Consider the following 17,609-nt stretch of genomic DNA (forward strand, 5'->3'; position numbering starts at 1 on the left):
ATAAAAAGATGTGGTGTGATTGCCAATTAGTCTTTTTCCCACAAGAGACAAGAACACATAAAACCTAACAAAAAAGTTCGTTATATCTATATATGACACTTTTTAAGATAAACATCGAAACACTTCATTGTATTGATCATCTCTGTAGTTTTTTCGGTACCAACTAAAGCTTTCGCAAGAAACGCAAAATATGGTTAACAGTCTATATTGTGGAGCAGGATATGCTCACCCTTCCGGAGCACCTGTGCTCACCCCTAGTTTTTGGTGGGGTTCGTGATGTTTATTCTTTAGTTTTCTATGTTGTGTCATGTGTACTATTGTTCGTCTGTTTGTCTTTTTCATTTGTAGCCATGGCGTTGTCAGTTTGTTTAAGATTTATGAGTTTGACCGTTCCTTTGGTATCTTTCGTCCCTCTTTTGGATACATTATTATTTAGTATTTGTTACTGTAGGGTGCCTGTCATATTTATTTTTCGTTTATTCATATGTTTATTGTTCATGATGTTAATTTTCTCTTTTGAAGAACATTAATTATGTTTGGTTTATTGGTGTTTGGTGACCAATGTTTGTATGTACGTAATGTCGCTTCACCGTGTATTGTTTTCTTTTTTGTAATCATAATCCCTTAATTCTAAATAAATGATATTCTGAGTCCATTGGCGTTTTATTCGAAACGTTTAATCAATTCCGCATATTAACATATCTCTTTCATGATGACTGAAGCTTTCAAAGAAAAAAAAAGATATTTTTATGTAGATTAGACCGTTGGTTTTCCCGTTTGAATGGTTTCACTCTAGTATTTTTGGGTCCTTTATAGTTTGCTCAGCTGTTCGGTGTGAGCCAAGGCTCCATTTTGAAGGCCGTACATTGATCTATAATGGTTAACTTTTATAAATTGTAACTTGGAGAGTTGTCTCATTGGCACTCAGACCCCATCTTCCCATGGCTATATCTATGTAAAAGTAAAATGATTAAATCATTACATATGATATAAACAAAATAATAGAAAATGCAATTTTTTTAACTAGCTAAAAATGTTGTTATTAAGGAGAGACAATGATTAAAACTGAATTTTCAAAACTTTGTAAATTCTTCCCATGTGGCGATTAAAGACTCTTCATCATATCCATGAGCACTTAAAAGATATTTCATTTGACCAGCGGAACGAGATTGTTTTGAAAACCTTTTTTCATCTATCAATTCAATTCCTAAAAGATGAGCAGCAATTCCTACAAACGTATCATCGATGCTGATTCTTTTGATGTATGGAATTGCACGTGATAGCCTTATAACCACATCCATTGTGGTTAATATTGTTCCGCCTAATAAATAGTCCGGCCAATAATCGTACCGATATTCTTCCAATGAAATGTAAGATTTTTCATGAAAACATAATCGGATAGGTTTCCAGCATTGGCCTCGATATCCATACATTTTATTTGAAATGTTTAAACTTGTTAACATTCGTACATAAGATAATATTCCTTTCACATTGAGAAAGTAATCATCGTCTATGAATAAAACATATTGAAGATGAGAACAATGAACACTTACCCATCTAATGTTCAAAGATGTCTTATATATATTATTTCTGTACACATCATCGAATGATCCTTGGATAATGTCATTATGCGCATGAATTTCATTATTAATCGCATCTTGTACTTCCGGTTCGTACCCAAGTGAAAAGTAAACATAAATATCCGGATTTCCGCCTTTCCCCCAGGTTCTTCTTATTGCTGATCTTTGACCATGATTACTACATTTTGATTTTACAATTACTAACAAAGAAACAGGTTTCTTGCAGGCATTTTTAGGTGAATTTATTATATTATATAATCGATAGACATCATTGATTTCTTTAGTATGTGTTGTACCTGTCTTTTTCAATTCTTGAACAATACTACTGACATTTCCGAAAGGATACAGGTATAAAAATGTATCTTTGAACTCTTCACATTTAACATAATCAAAATAAAGGTATGTTCCAACAAATGATACTACTACGCATGTACACAACGTCAAATTTTTAACAAATCGAAAAAGACGTAAGAAACTAATGTCGATTCTTTTCATCCTATACAAACCACGTGGTATAAACTATGGATACTGAGTAGATAACCTGTGAAGTTAAAACAGCAATATCAGGAATTATAAAACATGATGTTATTCGCCGTTTAAACACATAATTTTACTCCCAGGTTTTGGTAGGGTTCGGGATGCATAGTTTCTTTGTTTTCTTTGTTGTGTTTTGTGTATGATGTAATTCGACATTTATACACATAATCATACTCCCAGTTTTTGGTAGGGTTCGGGATGCATAGTTTCTTTGTTTTCTTTGTTGTGTTTTTTGTATGATGTTATTCGACGTTTATACACATAATTGTACTCCCAGGTTTTGGTAGGGTTCGGGATGCATAGTTTCTTTGTTTTCTTTGTTGTGTTTTGTGTGCTATTGATTGCCTTCTTGTCATTTTACTTTTAAGCCATGGCGATGTCAGTTTATTTTCGATTTATGAGTTTGACTGTTCCTTTGGAATCTTTCGCTCCTCTTTTATATATATAATCCCGGCAAGGGAAGAACTAATCTTTGCATATCAAACATTATTGCGTTATTTATAGTATGTGGTGTTGTCTCGATATCCAAATAGCACGAGTTCGAAACCCGGATGGGTGTAAATACATAATTGCTTCGGACGCATGACATTTATTAAATGGTCTATTTTGTTATTTTTTTCGGGGCAAAGTAATATCTTTCTATTGGTTTATTGTCATTATTTTTAATTATTCAAGTTGTAAGGGGATTCGAATAATGATACCAATAAGTTGCTGTAGTCATAACGCAGTGGTCATTAGTTGGTCGTAGGCCATAATAGTGGCAGTTTGTGGATGAAACATGTGGAGTATAGTCATTCTGGAGTACTTGAAATCACCCTCGGGTTTTGGTCGGGTTCGTTTTGTTCAGTTTTTAAATTTCTTAAAACCATTTTAAATTTTATTTAGTTTTCTATAATTTGGTTAAATTGAGTACTGTATATTTTTCTTTTAAATTAGTGGTTTTCCGCCATGACGTTTTCAGTTTGTCTTCGATTTATGATTTCATTCCATTCCAGTCATGAAAACACCATTGTTCCTCGAATATAGGTATATTGATTGCAAATTATGCATTTTAAACATATTGACTGGTAATAATAAAATCAAAAAAATTATAAATTGAAAGATAAGATGGTTTCCTATGAATACCAAATAGACAGCTGTATATTCATAACAGACTAAATGGCGTGGATTTAACCAGTTATAAGTTTTAGATGTAGTTATCGACCAACGACAGCCATTGACCAACAGGCTCCGGACTGAGACATATACATATTTCATAATGTGGCATTTATTGTCAATAAAATAGCACATCCACAGAGCTTTATTTACAAAATCTCCTGACACCGCCGTAAAATATTAACAAATATTTTATTAAATATTAGGAAATAAAAGAAATAACTTACCTCGGAAGTTCGCGATCGTTAAATGACAATTTTTCCTTCTTCTGTTTTAATTTGTGGCAAAAGTTGGAATTGAATTTCAAAAGTCACAAAGTTTGTTTACAACTAATAATTACAAATAGATTGATTTCTTTCTATGTCCAAAAACCTCATCCTTCACACGAAATACTTTCTTTTGATTTGAAGTGTTTATTCTACACAATTGCAGTGTGCAATATTGGGATTTCATAGTTTTTTTAACGCCTACTTTCGAGATTCTATGTATTATACAACAGACTGCTACTATTATATCGATCTGGTAACTATTTAATATTTACATTATTTGCAATTTATTATCCTACCCTACACTCGAACTTCAAACCATAAAATTACGTGTTTCTTTGATCGTATAACCACATTCAGTTGATAAATATAAAGTACCTTCGATTTATTATACCTCATAAACTTTGGCCGATAACTGTTTATGGTACATAATTGTGTTTATACTATACACCATAGACGATACGAATATGTCTTTTATCGTGAGATTTCATTAAATATAAGACCGAAAACCAAACATAAAACGTGTTCTTATCAGGGGGAGGGTAGAACATTTTTCGGGACGTCGGGAGCCGACCCCTCCCTCCCCTCTTATCATTGTACAGATGTCTCGATGCTGTTGTTGACCTACTTTTAACGTGATTGTTTTGAAAACTTCCTTATTTGAGTATGTGGTTTCAAACACAACAAACAAGAATTAAAATATGGAGTGATAAATACTTCTGTATTGTGCCCCATGTATCTTATAATGTTTCTAGACTTCAAATTAGAACGAAAAGCGAATAAAATATTAATTGAAAAGCTTTACTATAATTTAGTAATATAACTTGTAAATATAAACTACCGATTTGTCCAACTTTAATAAGACAGATCGAGATTTTTTTCGGGAAAGGGGTGGGGAGGGAAGGAGTCACAGACACAAACTTTTAAAGCTTAATATCTAAAGCTGACATTCGCAACTGAAATTGTTACTCTTATCGAACATATGTTTCTTAGAATTGTACTAAATTAATCGGTCACCATAAAATACCATACATGGAGTGACAACTGTGAACAGTTTCTAGTTTTAAGAGTATCAACGGCCAGCTATATATCATGGGCTAAAAGCAATAGATGAAAGACAATTTAGCTGACAACAAAAATAGTTTAACCACGCCACATACTATATAAATGTGCCTGTTCCAAGTCAGGAGCCTGTATTTCAGTGGTTGTTGTTTGTGGCTGTGTTACATATTTGTTTTTCGTTCCTCTTTTTGTACATTAATTAAAGTTTTCTCGTTTAAATTGTTTTACATCTGTAATTTCGGAGCCTTGTATAGCTGCGGTATGTTACTGTTATTGTATGTTTGACTATGCGGCATGTGCTTTGCTCATTATTGAAGGCCGTACGATGAACTAGTAAAGTATTAATTTCTGTTTCATTTGTTCTCATGTGACAGTTGTCTCATAAGCAATCATATCACATATTCTTTTTTATTTTAACGACAACAAACCTTCTGTTGTGTAAACTAATCATTATTGAGTGTAAGTAGGTTGGATATTAGTCAAATAAAGGTATCAAAATATTCAAAATAGAAAAGAGGAAAACCTATCTTTGTCGTTAATGTAGTAGACTAGTACATAAAGTGTGTCATCCTCAAGGCCTTATGCGTTCACATATACGTTGTAAATCATCGCCACCGGAAATTGGGTACCAATAAAGTGGAGAGACAAAAAAAAAAAACAAGGTGATACATCAATTAGTTTTAACCATTTTTACTTATTTTGTGAGGTAATATGTGACACTTTTCATTATATAATTCTGACATATAGGGTTTTCCCGTTTGAATGGTTTTACACTAGTAATTTTGGGGCCCTTTATAGCTTGTTGTTCGGTGTGAGCCAAGGCTCCGTGTTGAAGGCAGTACTTTAACCCATAATGGTTTACTTTTTAAATTGTTATTTGGATGGAGAGTTGTCTCATTGGCACTCACACCACATCTTCCTATATCTATATAGAGCTTTAATTTTCTATGTCAACAAGAAGAAACAAAGACAATATATTATGTTAATCTCCAAAACTGTGCTTTAAGTATCTGAAATTTTCAAGTTCGATCTCCCTCTGTCTCTCTGTTTAACAGATGTCTATGTTGCAACATTCCAGCAGGGCCTGTATACGGAGTATATATCTCCTGATTGATACGATATTCCCGATCTTTTGATAGAGGGTTGCTGCCCACAATCATGCTAACAAACCAAGAATTCCAAATTTTGAAGTTAAAATCATCCTTTCGTTAAAACATAAGCAACATGATCATATCCACATGTGGAGCAGGATATGCCATTACCCATCCGCTGCAACTGAGATCACCCACAGTTGTTGATAGGGTTCGTGTTGCTTGGTATTTAGTTTTCTTTGTTATGCTTGTGTACTAAAATGTATTATTTGTCTAATTGTATCTTTTTTAGCCATGGGGTCCAAGGACACATTTATCGTTCTATGGTTTTCGTTGTCTACGAATATAGTCCCTAGTGTAAACAGTGTATAACTTGCATGTTTTATTTGATACACTTTCCCAATTAAGTTCTTGCTATTAAATGCATGAAATATTAAGTAGGGGTATGTAAATACATGTCAACAAAATTTTGGTGCTGAATCTTTATGTTAAGTAGTGAATTGGTCCAGTTCTAAAAGGTCAAATATTATCACTTCTGAAGTTGTCAAACTGAATTTTACACCCCCTTAACACAGAATTGTCAATATTTTGAATTAGAGCTGGTAGAAGTTTCTATAATTTTGATATTATTTGTCTCACTGGTAGTACACTACACTGTAAAAATCTTTTTGAGAAAGAGCAGGTGCGATTTTCTTAATTTGAATTTATTGTCTAAAAGAAATGCACTACGAAATAACTGTGTTCTCGGGCCAACGCTGTTAGTTTTTTTTTATATCTATGAGTTTGAATGTCACTCTGGTATCTTCTCCACTATTTTCTAACTGTTGTTTTTTATTTAATTCTTTTTTAATAAAAATGGATTCGAATTGGCTGATTAGAATTAACCAACTCACATTAGAAATACGTTTTTGTTATTACGAATTAAAAGTTAACGTTGTTAGGACAGTAAATCGAATTTGACGCACATTGTAATTTGTAACTCGAATTAGAATTGACGTTAGGACGTAAAACGTTTCGAATACGAATTAAACTAATTCGAATTAGTTAATGCAAATCGATTTTGAATTATGTGTGAACTCAACATTATATTATGTTAATGTGACTTCGTATTTATATAAATTCATCAAAAAAAAAAATTCTTAAGAATGTAATAAAAACATATTTTTTGTTAATTATACGGCGAATTTATGACGTTGTCCGACAAATTGAAAATTAGCATTCTGTTTTCTGTACGACATCTTGTGATATACTGTAATGCATAGATGATATAAATCAATATATAGGAAATAACATGGGGTGATATCGTGTACATATCAATGCGCTTTCAGCTACAATATACAAAATCAACTGCACAGCAAACAAAAATAATCAAAAAACATATGCTGTTAATCTCTTTCAGATGTCTTCTGATTGGCTGTCGGTGTATTTTTTATCAACTCATAGACATACTCTCATATGGAATTGAATTTGCTATACGGCTTCGGTCAAAATTAAACAAAGGCTTAGAAATAACAAGAAGAACAGTGTTTTGGGAGATAAAATAGGGACGAAAAATACCAGACGGACAGTCAAACATTGAAAGAAAACTGACAACGCCATGGCTTTAAATAAAAAGACAAACAGAAAAAAAACTTGGTACGGAAGACACAACATAAAAAACTAAAGACTAAGCAACACGAACCCCCACCAAAAACTGGGGGTAATCTCAGGTGCTCCGGATAGGTAAGCAGATCTTGCTCCACATGTGGCACCCGTCGTGTTGCTTATGATATTACACATCCGGTAAATTGTCTAATTTGGTAGGTCACATTCGGGAAAGGGAAGAGGTATTGTAGTTACGACATAAGGAACATATCCGACATCATCTGCGAAACGTTCCATGACGATCAATCGACTCGTGATGGCGTCCGTAATGATTGCAATTATATCATTTGGAACTCTTTGTTTAATAGCTTCCTTGTCAGCAGCAATCATCTACCAAGGAAATCTCCATAGGAAATACAAGTCCGGGAACACCGTCTATGCAGGCGCTATTTGAATATTGCTACATATAAATGGAAAGTTCAAATTTGGGAAGCTGAATTCATCTCTATTGTCGTACAATTTTTTTTTCAATCGACCTTCATTGTCAATTTCTAGATTTAAGTCAAGATATGAGGCTGAGTGACTTAGCTGTATCTGTAGTATCCTTTTATTTACTTCGATGGGATAGAGTCGTTCGACATAGTAACCAATTTTTTTATTATTTAGTAAGAGAACATCATTTATATAGCGGAACGCACAGTTAAAGGATATTGCTAACTTCTTATCTTTCTTCTCAAGACGTTCCTGTATGAAGTCAGCCTCATAACAATACAGAAACAAGTCAGCAAGAAGAGGGGCATACTTGGTTCCCATTGGAATCCCGAACGTCTGTTGAAAAAACATGTTCTCCAAACGCAACAAACATGTTGTAAATCAAGAAATCTTGAAAATTTCAGTTTCAGAGAATTTTTTGTTTGAGTTAGGATGATTTTTTACAACCGAGACAAGATACATGTATCTACGTTCGCCATTATTTTTAATGAAACAAAGTAATACCAACTCTTTCAATTTGTCTTTTGGAATAGGAAATACTTGTGTAAAGTGAAGAAAAGTCAAATGTTTAACACTATTGCAAGATAAGAGAGTCTTGGATTGTATGTACTCAAAAATATCTTTATTTTTTTAAGTATCAACATCTGCTTCATGCCACCTCTAGAATAGGCAATTTCACAATAACTTTGGAGCCCGGTTTTAATTGTTATCATCATGGATGTTAATAACCTATACAGATGTTTCATGGAGCACATGGAGGACCCAGAAATATACCGTTGTTTGTAAGGACACTTATGTAGTTTAGATATCCAATACAGTGATGGAGATCCAATTCTTCGTCTTTAGTTGAGAAGGAGTTCGTACAAGGAAAAATATTTCGATTGAGCGGTGTCAGTTTCAAAAGCGTACAAACTGTTCAAAAATCTAAGGAGAAACCTCACTCTATTCGTATCTATATAGATTAATCTTCCTTACTTCCGGTGACGTCATTAGGGCGGGAAAAGTGGCAAATATATGCCCAAATATGAATTCCGTACCGTATATGTGAACGACTTAAGCCTCGGTCACACCTTACCGGATAGCTCGAACGGACGCCTAACGGATAACTTTTTTTCAATCCGTTGATGTCCGTTAGACGTCCGTTCTTATCCGTTGCGTGTCCGTTAAGCGTCCGTTTTATCCGTTGACGTCCGTTCTGTCCGGTGGAAATTTTTGAGCATGTTCAAAACTTTGAACGGACGTCCAACGGATAAAATGTCCGTTGAACGTCCGTTAGGCGTCCGTTAGGCGTCCGTTTTGTACGGTACTCGTCCGTTTTGTATCCGTTACGTGTCCGTTATGCATCCGTTGGAGATCCGGTAAACCAATTCACCAACGAACGTCTACCGGACGCCTAACCGACGCCTAACGGACGCCTAACGGATAAAACGGAATGTGAAACGGACATAAACGGAAGGATAACGGATAAAACGGACGCCTACTTATAGTTTGTTCTCATAAAACCATGCAAGTACAAAGGTTACAGAGAAGTTGAAAAATAATATACATAAAATACAAAATATGCATTAGAAATGCATAAAATTCAAAAATACTAGATGTAAAACGGAAAAATTCCAATTGAAATTTCGCGTCAGAAATGCCAATATCTGGTATGTTAGATTTTCTTGAGTGTCATGTCTATTTATTATTCGTGATGGATCTTGAAGTAAGAGCACGTCTTCGCTACCAAGCAGCTCTTATTCAGGCCAGACTCAACTTAAATGTAGCAAATATAAACCTTATAGCTGTCTAAAGGAGAAGACAAAGGAGATGGTGGACACGACCATGGCTTAGTCATGAAAGACGACGCAGTTTTGGTCTATATGACCAACTCATGACCGAACTTAGGCGGAAGGATCGGCATTCCCTTGTACACTTCCTTCGAATGCCCACAGATATGTTCGACGAGAAATTGCAGCAGGTTGGGCCTCGCAAAGCCAAGCAGAATACCTTGTACAGAAATCCGCTGGAACCAGGACTCAAGTTAGCAATTACACTTAGACACCTTGCTTCTGGAGCAAAATATCGTAGCATGCAGTACGGATGGAGAGTTCCGCATAACACCACATCCGTTTTCATACCAGAGGTACATAATATAAACAAATTCATAAAATCGACTTAAACTCTATAAGACTGAATTACCACACTGCTTCTACCTTGATTTTTTTTAATCAGAGGAGCTCTATATTTGCACACATATCATGCTAAACAAGACGCAATACAAAATAAAATCAACTAAACCAGTTAAATCAAAAAGTGACCCTAGTGTGAAGAAACGTAAAAAAAACCGGATAAATTGTTCAACTTGTTTGGTACGTGTAACCTTGATAACTGTCCTACTGACCAGACTTTCCCAGAAGCAAATATTATAACATATGTACTAGATATCATGTCCATCTGACGCGCCTTTAATTTTCAGATGGTTTATTTCTTTTAATTTTCAGATGGTTTATTGCCTTTAATTTTTAGATGGTTTATAGCCTTTAATTTTCAGATTATTTTGTTCATCCATTTTATCCGGTACTCGTCCGTTGCATTGGATGTACGTTCGACGTCCGTTCTGTCCGGTATGTTTCCGTTTCACGTACGTTCAATGTCGGTTGTGTGTCCGTTAGGCATTCGTTACATGTCCGTTAGTACACCAACGGACTCCCAACGGATAAAAATTTTGTCAACGGATAACTTTTTTTTTATCCGTTAGGCGTCCGTTCGAGCTATCCGGTAAGGTGTGACCGAGGCTTAAGGCTTTTAATTGCACACAATGTGTATTATCTTACTAACCGTTCAGGTTTGTTCCAACCCTAATTGTAAATAGTAGGTTAAAGAAAACATACAAGGCAGAAATTTGAATGCACCTGATTTGAATGCACCTGTCCTAAGTCAGCATCCTAATGTTCAGTGGTTGTTGTTGATGTCGTTAAAAGTGTTTTCGTTTTTCTTCATTCTTTTTATATACTAGACCGTTGTTTTTTTCCGTTAGAATGGTTTCACACTACTCAATTTTGGGTCACTTTATTTTTTGCTGTATGGTGTGAGCCGAGGCTCCGTGTTGAAGACTGTACTTGACCTATGGTTTACCTATACAAATTATGACTTGGATGGGGAGTTGCCTCATTGGCGCTAATATCACATGATTTTATATCTATTAACTAATAATATAATGAAGACTTTGCTGTGTCTCAGTAGCCTTAACTTTTAATTCATGTAAGTCGCGATGTATGACAGAATTAACTTTGTTTAGTACACTTTACTCTGTATTCGATGGGGTATCCATTTGTGAATCCAGGTCAAATCCACATAATTTAAAACTTATAATTTTTTTTTAATTTAAAGGTCAATAAGATCATCCTTCAGGGGGCGGAGCCAAATAATCGGTACATGGTTTTAAGATGTGTCACATCATTTCAACTGCCCTCATAAATGCAAGACAAGAGCATAAATTTGGCTAGAGTAAGATCTGTAGTTGTTTGTGGGTTTAGTATTGGACTCCCTCAACACTGAAAAGCATATACGTAACAAGTACCAACACACTTGATATTGTTTACGGAAAGCAGTACTAATCATTACTTTAATTAGTACACTACAGTTGTTCATGAAGGGAGTACGTTGTATGTCAAACAGATCGTCAAGTACCTATGACGTCATTAGCTCCATAGCCGCCATATATGTATCGTAATAAAATATGATTGTTTCATTTGAGATCTGAAGAAATTGTAATAAAATTGAGAATGGAAATGGGGAATGTGTCAAAGAGACAACAACCTGACCAAATAAATACAACAGCAGAAGGTCACCAACAGGTCTTCAATGTAGCGAGAAATTCCCGCACCCGGAGGCGTCCTTCAGCTGGCCCCTTAACAAATATATACTAGTCCAGTGATAATGAACGCCATTCTAATTTCCAAATTGTACACAAGAAACTTAAATTAAAATAATACAAGACCAACAAAGACCAGAGACTCCTGACTTGGGACAGGCGCAAAAATAAGGCGGGGTAAAACATGTTTGTGAGATCTCAACCCTCCCCCTATACCTCTAACCAATGTAGAAAAGTAAACGCATAACAATATGCACATTAAAATTCAGTTCAAGAGAAGTCCGAGTCTGATGTCAAAATGCCTAGATATTTAGCTGATTGTACTTGATGTAATAAAAGTGTTTTTTTTAATTGTTGAGACTCTTAAGATGTTAAATCTGGCAGGAAGAAATGACATGAGCAAGTCTTGAAGGTCGTATGGTGACCTGTAGTTGTTAATGTCTGTGTCATTTTGGTCTTTTGTGGATAGTTGTCTCATTGGCAATCATACCACATCTTCTTTTGTATATTGTGCCCATCTTATAGCTGCTTCTATGTCTTCTTAGAGATTAAGACAATCGTTTTGGTAGGTAATAGGCCGGTATATAATGATGTCGTCTGCAAATAGTCTTATTTGGCTGTGTTTAAAGTAGTCAGGTAAGTCATTAATGTAAATTAGAAAGAGTATTGGTCCTAGTACAGTGCCCTGAAGAACGCCTGATGTACTGGAGTTTTTTCAGATGGTGTGTTTTTGAGAAGGTCTGTTTGAGTTCTGTTAGATAAAAATGATTGAATCCAGTTCATTGCCTGAGCTGAAATGCCGTAGTGTTTTAATTTGAAAAGTAAGCGTGTATGTGGACTTTGTCTTTGGCAAAATCCATGATTACTGAGTCAGTTTGTATATTTGTATCGTTGTTTTGAGCTAGTTGTTTAAGAGATATTACTTGATATTACTTGATCTATTTGCCTTAAATCCATGTTTTAGTTCATATAGTATGTTATTTGACTCAAGTTGTTTCATCATATTGCTAGCTAGTATATGTTCACGTAATTAACATAAGATACAGGTAAGTGAGATTAATCTATAATTACCAGGATGATGTTTAAGAGATTTATGAGTTTTGAACATCGGTATACCACTGTTACCTTTATTTGTCTCCTTTTAAAATACTGGTGTAACGTTTGCATGGTTCTGGTCTGACAAATTTATATCGATGATCTATAATCCATCATCGATATAAATTTGTCTTGTTCGCTTTTAAATAATCATATATAAGGATGAGGTCTTTCTTTATCTTCTCCCAGTTTGCTTTTTTATATATTAGTGCTTTATGTGGTTGTTGTTTTGGTGTTTGTAAAGCAAAGTTGATTTCACAAAGGAAAATATCATAGTCGCTTCCTCCTCTTGGTTGGAGGGTCTCAACTCTGTTCATAAAGGGTGGATTCGTCATGCACATTAGATACCAAGTTCTATCATTTCTGTGGTTCTTATCAATTACTTTCAAGCAATTGTTGGTGTAGTGCTGAATCAGGTTTGTTTTAGTAATACCAAGTTTTTTCCAGTTTAGCGTTTGGAATGACAATCTAGAGTTTATATTGCAGATATGACCCAGATATAGACACGCGCATGTCATGTATGTGTGATAAGTCATTTCTAAACTGAATTATTATAAATTAAGGAACGTATCTCCCTCATGCAAAGCTCTGAATCCTCTCCCGGATTTGGCTATACTTTTTGGACCTTTTAAATTATAGCTCTTCATCTTTTAGTTAAGCTTTGGATTTCAAATATTTTGGCCACGAGCATAACTGAAGAGTCATGTATTGTCGAAATGCGCATCTGGTGCATGAAAATTGGTACCGTTGAATTTATTACAACCACTGGGTCGATGCCTCTGCTGTTGGACTATTAGTACCCGAGGGTATCACCAGCCCAGTAGCCAGTACTTCGGTACTGGCATAAAAAGACGGATTTTTTGTGTTATTAAACTTTGCAGTTACAAAATATAAGAAATAATTATAAATTAAGGAATGCATCTCCCTCATGCAAAGATCTGATTCCTCTCCCGGATTTGGCTATACTTTTTGGACCTTTTGGATTATAGCTCTTCATTTTTTATATAAGCTTTGGATTTCAAATATTTTGGCCACGAGCATTACTGAAGAGACATGTATTGTCGAAATAAGCATCTGATGCATGAAAATTGGTACCGTTGAATTTATTACTACTACTGGGTCGATGCCTCCCGCCCAGACTATTAGTACCCGAGGGTATCACCAGCCCAGCAGCCAGTACTTTGGTACTGGCATGAAAATACGGATTGTTTGTGTTATTAAACTTTGCAGTTACAAAATATAAGAAATTATTATAAATCAAGGAATGTATCTCCCTCATGCAAAGCTCTGATTCCTCTCCCGGATTTGGCTATAATTTTTGGACCTTTTGGATTATAGCTCTTCATCTGTTATATAAGCTTTGGATTTCAAATAGTTTGGCCAAGAGCATTACTGAAGAGACATGTATTATCGAAATGCGCATCTGATGCATGAAAACTGGTACTGTTGAATTTATTACTACCACTGGGTAGATGCCTCTGATGCTGGACTATAAGTACCCGAGGGTATCACCAGCCCAGTAGCCAGTACTACAGTACTGGCATGGGCATGAAAATACGGATTTTTTGTGTTATTAAACTTTGCAGTTACAAAATATTAGAAATTATTAGAAATTAAGGAATATATCTCCCTCATGCAAAGCTCTGATTCCTCTCTCGGATTTGGCTATACTTTTTGGACCTTTGGGATTATAGCTCTTCATCTTTTATATAAGCTTTGGATTTCAAATATTTTGGCCACGAGCATTACTGAAGATACATGTATTGTCGAAATGCGCATCTGATGCATGAAAATTGGTACCGTTGAAATTATTACTACCACTGGGTAGATGCCTCTGCTGGTGGACTTTTAGGACCCGAGGGTATCACCAGCCCAGTGGCCAGTACTTTGGTACGGGCATGAAAATACGGATTGTTTGTGTTATTAAACTTTGCAGTTACAAAATATAAGAAATTATTATAAATTAAGGAATGTATCTCCCTCGTGCAAAGCTCTGATCTTTCCCCCGGATTTCGCTATACTTTTTGAACCTTTTGGATTATAGCTCTTCATCTTTTACATAAGCTTTGGATTTCGACTTTTCTTTTCATTCGTTCTAACCTTTAGTTAATGTATTTCCTTCTTATTTTAATTATAGTTTGGCAATCAGTTAAATGTGATTTTAATTTAAACCATATTGGTACATTGTATTTGAATACTAAGTAGGTATGATTAAAACAAATTAAAAGGTATTAAATTATAATTTAGGACAGCATATTTATCAGAACATGTTAAGTTGTTCCTGCTGGTTACAAATACTTTAATCTACGTACTAGTAACTTGTTGTGCTTTACTTACTTACTGACATGGATAATTTAATATCTGTCAGATTTTTGTTTCTATGTTTCATAATGTTATATGACGTTCAATGTCAGAGTAAATCAAATATAAAACAGTTATATAGTGATGTGTTTTCAAATTACCAAAAATCAATTGTTCCTAATTCTGATTTTTCTTCACCTCTAAATATAACTGTGAGTTTATATTTGATCACCATAACTCGATTTCAAGAAGTTGACCAGACGCTTGATCTAGCAGCTGGATTAAAGGCGAGTTGGATAGATGAGGACTTATCGTGGAATCCGTCTTCATATGGTAATGCAGAAGACATAGTGGTACCTTTGACCGATGTTTGGACCCCAAACTTTGTACTTGTAAACTCAGTTGCAACATATGAACCGTTAGGTGGAGACAACGCTAATTCTGCAACACTCGATAACACTGGTGAGGTGTCTATATTTGTTGGCGACGTATTGTCATCTAAGTGTACAACAAATATATATAAGTTTCCGTTTGATTCTCAGACGTGTTATCTGAGATTCTATGTGTCGAAAATGCCATTGAGAACAGTAACATTGAATCCAGCTTCTAATCCTGTTCAACTAGCCTTTTTCACACCAAATTCGGACTGGTCATTACAATCATATAAAGGTGAAACGTCAATTTGGAATGGATTTTCTTTATTTACCTTCACACTAACAATACAACGTTCGCCTTTATATTACACAGTATTAGTGTGTGCTCCTACTATATTGTTTGGATTACTCAATCCAATGGTGTTTTTACTTCCGGTAGAATCTGGAGAACGAATAGGACTTTCAATAACTATATTACTATCTTATGCAATATTTTTGTCCATGGTACAAACGGCTATACCAGCAACGTCTAATCCAATGAGTCTTCTCTTAATCATAATGATTGTTACTATATCATTAAGTGGAATCATTCTGGCTTCAACAATTTACATATCTTTGATTTATCATAGAGATCCAAAGACTAAAATGAACTTTTTCTGGAGGTTTATTGGAACTAGAAATAATACATTAACAGGCGTGCAGCCATTTACAAAAAATTGTAAAGAAGAGAATATGAAATCGTTGACAGAGACAAGTCCCTCTTGGAAGGAAGTATGCGAGAGATTTGACAATATTGTGATGGTTATATCATACTTTATCCTTTTCATTATAAACTGTGGATATTTTATAGCTGTATTGAGGTGATATCATTTTAATGAGTTAATATCATAATGTTTCTTATCATAATAGACTAAATTACATATGATTTTTACTGCATGAAACTAGCATTAAATTAACGTAAATTTCATATTTTTCGAATTGGTGTTGAGCGGGCTGGTATGAAAAGTTTATGACAGGCTTCGATTGTTATCGCATGGCATTCCGGTGATACTCGGCAATTTTCTGAGAGTACACCTCAATGCTACGTTTTTAGTGAAAAACATTACAAAGTAGTGTACAAAACAATTATTTGGATACTGAAAAGTATATTGTGTAAAATAATAATTAAAAAAAAAAAAAAAAAAAAAAAAAGAACAAATTATTTTAAAATAAATGCATTTTTTAAAAGTTTTAAACATAATTAAGAAAGTTTCTTTGAAAAAAAAATTGACTCTTCCAAACAGTATTCATTTAGTATATTGTTGATTTTTTGTCGATTCGTCCATATTAAAATGCTGAACTTTTCACTCTTAACTTCTATTTGAATACCACGTCAAAGGATCATTATATGAATCTGTGATGTTTCTCCACCGTTGAAGCATATGATAAAAAGATCATAACATGGCATTTTTCATATCGCATGTATTATCAGCTCTCGGTTAATATCAGACCTCGAGCCATGCGTCTCTTAGGCTGATAATGAACTAGGGCTGATAATACATGCGATATGAAAAATGCCATGTAATAATCTGATATTATTCATTATCAACTGTGCATATTGTATACTTGTAGCTGTATTGAGGCGATATTTCAATAAAGTTTTGTCCTAATGTGTTTTTATGGTTTATTCTTAACCGTGCATATTTCATAAATAAATTCTTGTGATATAATTTAAAAAAATATTTTCTAAGACTCGTTTTGTTCTCTTGGGTGTTTTCTGTCATACCTCTTCAGAAATTTGAAGTGTTATAGACATATACTGTGGTAACAAGTTAACAGCTCTCCCCGCATAAAAATATAAAAGTCAAACGTAGTTTTAAGATTTTGTTAAGAAATATATTGAAATAAAGTTTACCCTGAATTTGACACACAATCTCAGTTAGCATCTAAGTTCCAGATTCTATGACAAACGAGCCAATTTTAATTCTGAAATTATCAATTTCCCCCACCTTAGTAGCGATATACCAACTTCACCTGCATAAGGGATATACATTTCATAACTTATTCGGTATTCAAGAGCTTGCAGTAACTACTAAACTTTGTGAAGGTAGATGAACCAGTGGTATCTCAAAAACGCCTCGTCCTTTTTCTAAAAAAATCATCGGAAGGTACTCAGACCTTGTTGATAAATATTCCATATCAACTTCACAAATAATACATGATGGTCTTGTAGAATA

At 34.5% G+C, this 17,609-nt stretch overlaps 2 protein-coding genes across 2 annotated transcripts; one reads left to right on the top strand and one right to left on the bottom strand.

Annotated features, from left to right (window-relative positions):
- Positions 1 to 1,004: 1,004 nt before the first annotated feature.
- LOC134693275 (beta-1,3-galactosyltransferase brn-like) lies at positions 1,005 to 2,116 on the bottom strand. Its single transcript, XM_063554020.1, has one exon. It carries the CDS (start codon positions 2,073 to 2,075, stop codon positions 1,074 to 1,076), a length of 1,002 nt encoding a protein of 333 aa, XP_063410090.1. The 5' UTR covers positions 2,076 to 2,116; the 3' UTR covers positions 1,005 to 1,073.
- Positions 2,117 to 15,038: 12,922 nt separating this feature from the next.
- Positions 15,039 to 16,510, top strand: LOC134693322 (acetylcholine receptor subunit alpha-1-A-like). The gene has a single exon (XM_063554076.1). The coding sequence runs from the start codon at positions 15,064 to 15,066 to the stop codon at positions 16,255 to 16,257; it is 1,194 nt and encodes a 397-aa protein (XP_063410146.1). The 5' UTR covers positions 15,039 to 15,063; the 3' UTR covers positions 16,258 to 16,510.
- The last annotated feature ends 1,099 nt before the right edge of the window (positions 16,511 to 17,609 follow it).

This window comes from Mytilus trossulus, chromosome 12, assembly GCF_036588685.1.
Source record: "Mytilus trossulus isolate FHL-02 chromosome 12, PNRI_Mtr1.1.1.hap1, whole genome shotgun sequence".
In the NCBI taxonomy this organism is placed as follows: Eukaryota; Metazoa; Mollusca; class Bivalvia; order Mytilida; family Mytilidae; genus Mytilus; species Mytilus trossulus.